This window comes from Nestor notabilis, unplaced genomic scaffold (genome assembly GCF_000696875.1).
Source record: "Nestor notabilis isolate BGI_N333 unplaced genomic scaffold, ASM69687v1 scaffold14182, whole genome shotgun sequence".
In the NCBI taxonomy this organism is placed as follows: Eukaryota; Metazoa; Chordata; class Aves; order Psittaciformes; family Psittacidae; genus Nestor; species Nestor notabilis.
Window position 1 is genome coordinate 21233 of NW_009917127.1, and position 5159 is coordinate 26391.

At 49.8% G+C, this 5159-nt stretch overlaps 1 protein-coding gene across 1 annotated transcript in view; it reads right to left on the bottom strand.

The window, feature by feature from the left end:
* Positions 1-1648, bottom strand: part of LOC104413838 (zinc finger protein 185-like) — a 20209-nt gene extending 18561 nt beyond the window's left edge. Inside the window, exons 1-2 of the mRNA XM_010024950.1 lie at positions 1623-1648; positions 915-995 (exon numbers count right to left, since the gene is read on the bottom strand). Of these exons, the coding sequence (XP_010023252.1) occupies positions 915-995; positions 1623-1648 (107 nt within the window). The remainder of the gene's footprint in view (positions 1-914; positions 996-1622) is intronic.
* Between the last annotated feature and the right edge of the window lie 3511 nt (positions 1649-5159).

Below are 5159 nucleotides of genomic sequence, written 5' to 3' on the forward strand. Positions count from 1 at the left end.
GAGACACGAGGTGAACAACCCACATGCCAGTCCTGCTCTGCGGAGCAGAAATCCAGCCAGAGCTGAAAGGAGTAACAACATCTGATCTTTTTCTTTAGTATCGTCGATGCTTGGCCACAGCACTTGCACGTGGTTGTAAAGTAGGAGAAACAACCCTTCCTCTTCCAGGAGGGTGCAGAGAGTTCTCCTTTTGAAGACCTGGACTGTTAATATTGCACACCATGGGACCAAAAAATGGGACGCAGGCATTGGGGCTGACATTTTACATGGACTGCACATGTCTTACACACATCAGTACCACCAGCTGTGCCAAGGGAGAGGTGCAGATCCATGAAAGGACTTGTGCTGTGGGCAAGTAACCAAGTTTTCATTTGTAAAAGCCTTGTATCTGAGGAAAAGTATCTTCAGAAACTTGATCAAAAGCAACAGAGACTCTGCTGCATCGATGCAGATCCACCACACAGACAAAACACTTTCTACTCCTGGTGTGAGAACAAGAGACCTGTCTGGATCTGCACTCAGGTGCAAGTCCCCCTGTGGTCCAGACTCAGTGGCACACATGTGGGCTGTGGAAGGTGGTTCCTCCCCTCGCTGCCAGCCTGGTTGTAGTCTCTATCTTTCCACATACACGCTATGCGGCTGATGGATTCCACAACCCATTTCCAAGCTGCCAGATTAATTGGGGTATGCTGTCAGGTTGAATCATGTCAGGCTTTTAATTACATGTGGTTGGGAGTGCAGTCACCCATGGGCATAGCTGTGCTCTGGGTAGAAATATCTGCTTACCATTGTCATATTGCAATAAGCCCTAATAGCTCAGCTGCAATCATCAAACTGACCCTCCCAGTAACAGTTAAACTGAAGTCCACTTGTCACTGCCCCTGCAAGCAGAAGGTGGTTACCTGAGGACATACCTCTTTTTGTGTTCATCTGGAGTAAAAGGCACATCCTCTTCATCCAAGTCCACTGATTTTTGCTTAACATTATATGGAGCTCTGAAACAGAAAGGGGAGAGCCAGGGTAAGGGAACTGCCTCTGTAGAAACCCAAGGTAGATCCAAGGACAGGGCACGTGGCAGTGGGTTCAGACCCTGGAAGTGTTGCACACAAGTGTGGAAGACACTTGTATTTTCCATGCCTGTGTCCCCATAGGATTTTGGTTTTTTAGTCTATGGGTTAAGCCTAGAGGCTGGTTCATCATAAATGCTCAGCTGCATTCCAGATTAGAGCCAGGGTCTTTGGCAGGAAAAGCTGTGTAGGAAATATCAGCAGTGCTGCTCTGTCACAAGGACCCTCCTTTCCCCTGGCTGCAGAAAGGTCAGCATACTGCAAACCAAGCCCCCAGGCTGCATCCCCCAGCTTCTGCCTTAACTACTACCTAGTGATAAAACTCACTCTGCACAAAGGCTATTACCAGTTTGAGGGAGCCCTGATGCCCAGCCAGGCCTGGAGGGAGCACTGGGAACTGCTTCAGTTTCTAGTGAAGCTCTGCAGTGTTTGGCTGATGAAGCCATGTCTGGGTATTCCGCACATGGGCATCCACATGCAGGTGGCCTCACCACTGAGGCTCAGGTGCTGCTGAGCCTGGCACAGGCAGAATGGTGCTCCCCTTGGCACACTCACAGCTTCTTGTAGTCCTCAGTGGTCATCCTGTAGCCAGAGGAGGAGCGGCACAAGCTGGGTCGCTTCGTGGTGGTACTGCAGATGCACAAACCACATGTTAACATGACCCTTCCCAGCTCTCACCCTTCACCTCCCTCTTCCCCACGTAAGCCCATGCTCCATGTGATGGGGAAAACAGGATGATCCCGAATATCCACTCTCTGAACTCAGGGAATGCTGTTTAACTAAAGGGCAGCATTTGCCTCCTTTGCACAGGCTTGGACTAGGATTTGAGGTCTGCTTTGCTTCCCCAGGGCCACTGGGAGTTGTCAGTATGGGCAAACCCTCTGTGGGATGGTGCTGCTCCAAGACACACACGCACCTTTTTTGTGCTTCATTAGAAGATGAAGAATCTGGCACAGAAGAGGTCTTATCAATGGTTTTTGTGAACACGCCTCTGGGGAGAAAAGAGACACGTTACATTGTTTTGCTGGACAGTTTGGAACTCAAATTAAGAGACTTGCAGCCACCATTCCATGGCCTAACAGTGTCTGTGTGTCCTGTTGGAAGGTAATGATCACTGTATCACACAGAGGAGATCTGAGACTATGTTAACATCACCATCAAGCTACCTCTTAAAGGAAACACTCTCTCTTCACCAAGGTATTCCCTGAGCATTGTAATGTTCCTAACAGAAGAACCCAAGACATAGTAATATTTTTCATGTTTGCTGCTCCTGACCTAGTTCTCTTTCCCCTGCAGCCCAAATACATCCCACTTTATACTGACCTGATGAGGTAACCGGACTGAGGCTTGGAGGGAGCAGACCTGTGCAAAGAGAGACACCAGTGAGTAAAGAAACACAGGGAAAGCAGCAGCACCAGCACTAGGATTAAAAGGAAATGTCTATGTGGCCATCAAGCTAAAAATCCAGCTAACTGGGCTGTGATACCTGAGCTCTGCACACAGAACTGCAGGACATTACACTGAACAATGCAGGCTCTCCTCAAGGGCTATTTTTCATCAGTCACAGCAGTGAGTGGCTATGAGGAGGTGAAGAAAGAGCACAGGTTTGTGAAGAACCAGTGAAAGCGTGCACTGACCCTATGAGATAACGCAGTCAGAGAGCAACAGGATGGGTCCCCAGAATTACCTGTCGCCCTGGGCGGCACTGGCAGCTGGGGCTGCGGGTCCCCCACCAGCACGTCCGGACCTGAGCAAAGAGAAAACACAGAGACATAAGTAACTTCTGGTCTTGCTGAGCTGCCTCACTGAACATGGCAATGATGTTGGACATCAGTGGATGGGGGAATGGCTTTAACCTGCCAGAGGGGAAACTGAGATGAGCTCTGAGGCAGAAGCTCTTCCCTGTGAGGGTGCTGAGGCGCTGGCACAGGGTGCCCAGCGAAGCTGTGGCTGCCCCATCCCTGGCAGTGTTCAAGGCCAGGTTGGACACAGGGGCTTGGAGCAACCTGCTCTAGTGGAAGGTGTCCCTGCCCGTGGCAGGGGTTGGAGCTGGAGGAGCTTTAAGGTTCCTCCCAACACAAACCATTCTATGATTCTGTGATTCTGTGTTTTTGGAGAGAGTTGCTGAGAGAAGACCGATTTGGGCTTGGATTTGTTTCTAATCAAAGAGGAGCTGGTGCAGGTTGTGTTCCCTGCTACAAGGGTTGCTGTGTTACACAGCCCTGTGAGCTGCAGGGGGAGATGCAGACCTGGCTGTTTTATCACTTAAACTCCCTCCCATCAAGGTCTGCTCCAGCCTTTGTCACCCTGGAGATGGTGAAACACAGTCTGGCCTCAAAGAACTTTGGAGTTTTCCCAAAGACATGAAGCCTGCCTGTGCTGCTGGATTCCAGCTCCCAGGAAAGGGCATTTCTCAGAGCTTCTCGCCAGCCTGCACTTATCAAGAAATAAGCAGGAGCACCACTTCCCTCTGGCAGTGACATTTCTTGGCATCATGGAGACCCCAAAAGATGCTAGCAGCACATGTGCTGCTTCTGTAGGCTGAAGAACAGAGTCCTCAGGGGAGGCTGATGTGGGAAAGGGAAGTGAGAAGAGGAGCATTCCTCACTGGCCACACTTACAGTGTGCTGCTGCTCTTCTCATCCTCAGAGTCCGAGTTGTGGTGGTGGATCCAGCTCTTATCTCCTTTCAGGGTGGTGCGAACCTTCATCTGCTTAATGATCCTCCTGCGGTCTTCATCCGTGGGAGGAAGGGCACGTCCTGGGAGAGGCAGAGGGAAAGGAAGGAATGAGGAGGATTGCTGAGAGAGGGAAGGATTAGCACTGTCAGCAGGTGAGCTGGGGGAGGGCTCAGGGAGCAGTCAGAGACTCAAACACTGAGTGAGTCTTTTGCCCTTTCTGATGAAGGATTGAGACGAGTGGTCAACCAGGGTGCAGGAAGGACTGGCCCTGCTGCCTCACCTCCTCTGCAGAGGTTCACACAGGTTTTTCTCTCCTTTCAGAGCCCTGTTTAACATTAAGAAGTCATTTTCTCTCAGGATGACCAAAGACAACTGCAAATGAAATGTATTACTAATGGACATAAAGCATTTCCACTCCTCTCCCTGTTACTGTTTCGGGTTACCTCTGGATTTGGAAGCAGCATCCCATCTATTTAACCTAAGTCCTGTGAGCATGTTGCTTAAAATTAAATCTAAGTCTGCGACAGAGTTCTGCAGCGTGGGGATGTCCCTGGGACCACTCAGAGCAGCCTGGCACCCCCAGTACAATTTGTTTCACATTCCTCTGATGATAGCACATTATTAAGAGTTTATCAGTAATAAAGGCAGTGTTCTCATTGCAGCCTGGCTACTGGACACAGCAGAAGGGTGGTCTTGGCTCAAAACCTCAGCCAGGTTCTAAGCTCTCCAGCTTTCTCTGCCTTCATGGCTACTGAAATTGTAGCCAAACACATTGTCATTTTGAAGCTCAGGTTGGAGCAGGTCCCAGCTACGGAAGAGGTGTCCCCTCCCTTGGACACACTGCACTGAAGGAGTTGAGCAGAGACACATACAGCAAAGCAAAGCCATGACAGCAGACAGATGCCCAGCAGCCCGGGATGGGGAAAGGAATTACCTTTGGTGACTCCCAGGGACATCATGGTTCTCGGAAGCACCTTCCCCTTCAGTCACTGCTTGAAGACAACACGCCCCTGAAAGAAATGGAGAAGGGGAAAAGCTATAAAACCCTGTGAAGCTCTGTGGAAGGGAGCACCACAGCAGCAGCACAGCCCCAGAGCCTGGAGCATGGCAAAGCTCTGGCAGATCAACCAGAGTCTTGCCACTTTCTCCCCATGCCACGTACTTTCAGCATCAAGGGTAAGAAAAGTCAAACCCATGGGACTTTTTAATTTGTGAACAAACAAAAGGAAGCAAAACCCCTCAAAATGGACACATAGTTTGGAGATCAGTAGAATCTTTATCAGAAATGTTTCTTTTCCTTTTTCACGCTACAGTTTTCCATGTAAAATGGGATGAGCTCTTGTTTCAGAGGAGAAAATCAAAGGTAACTTCCAGCTTCTCCAACCTTGCCTTGCCAAAACTCTCTGCTGAAC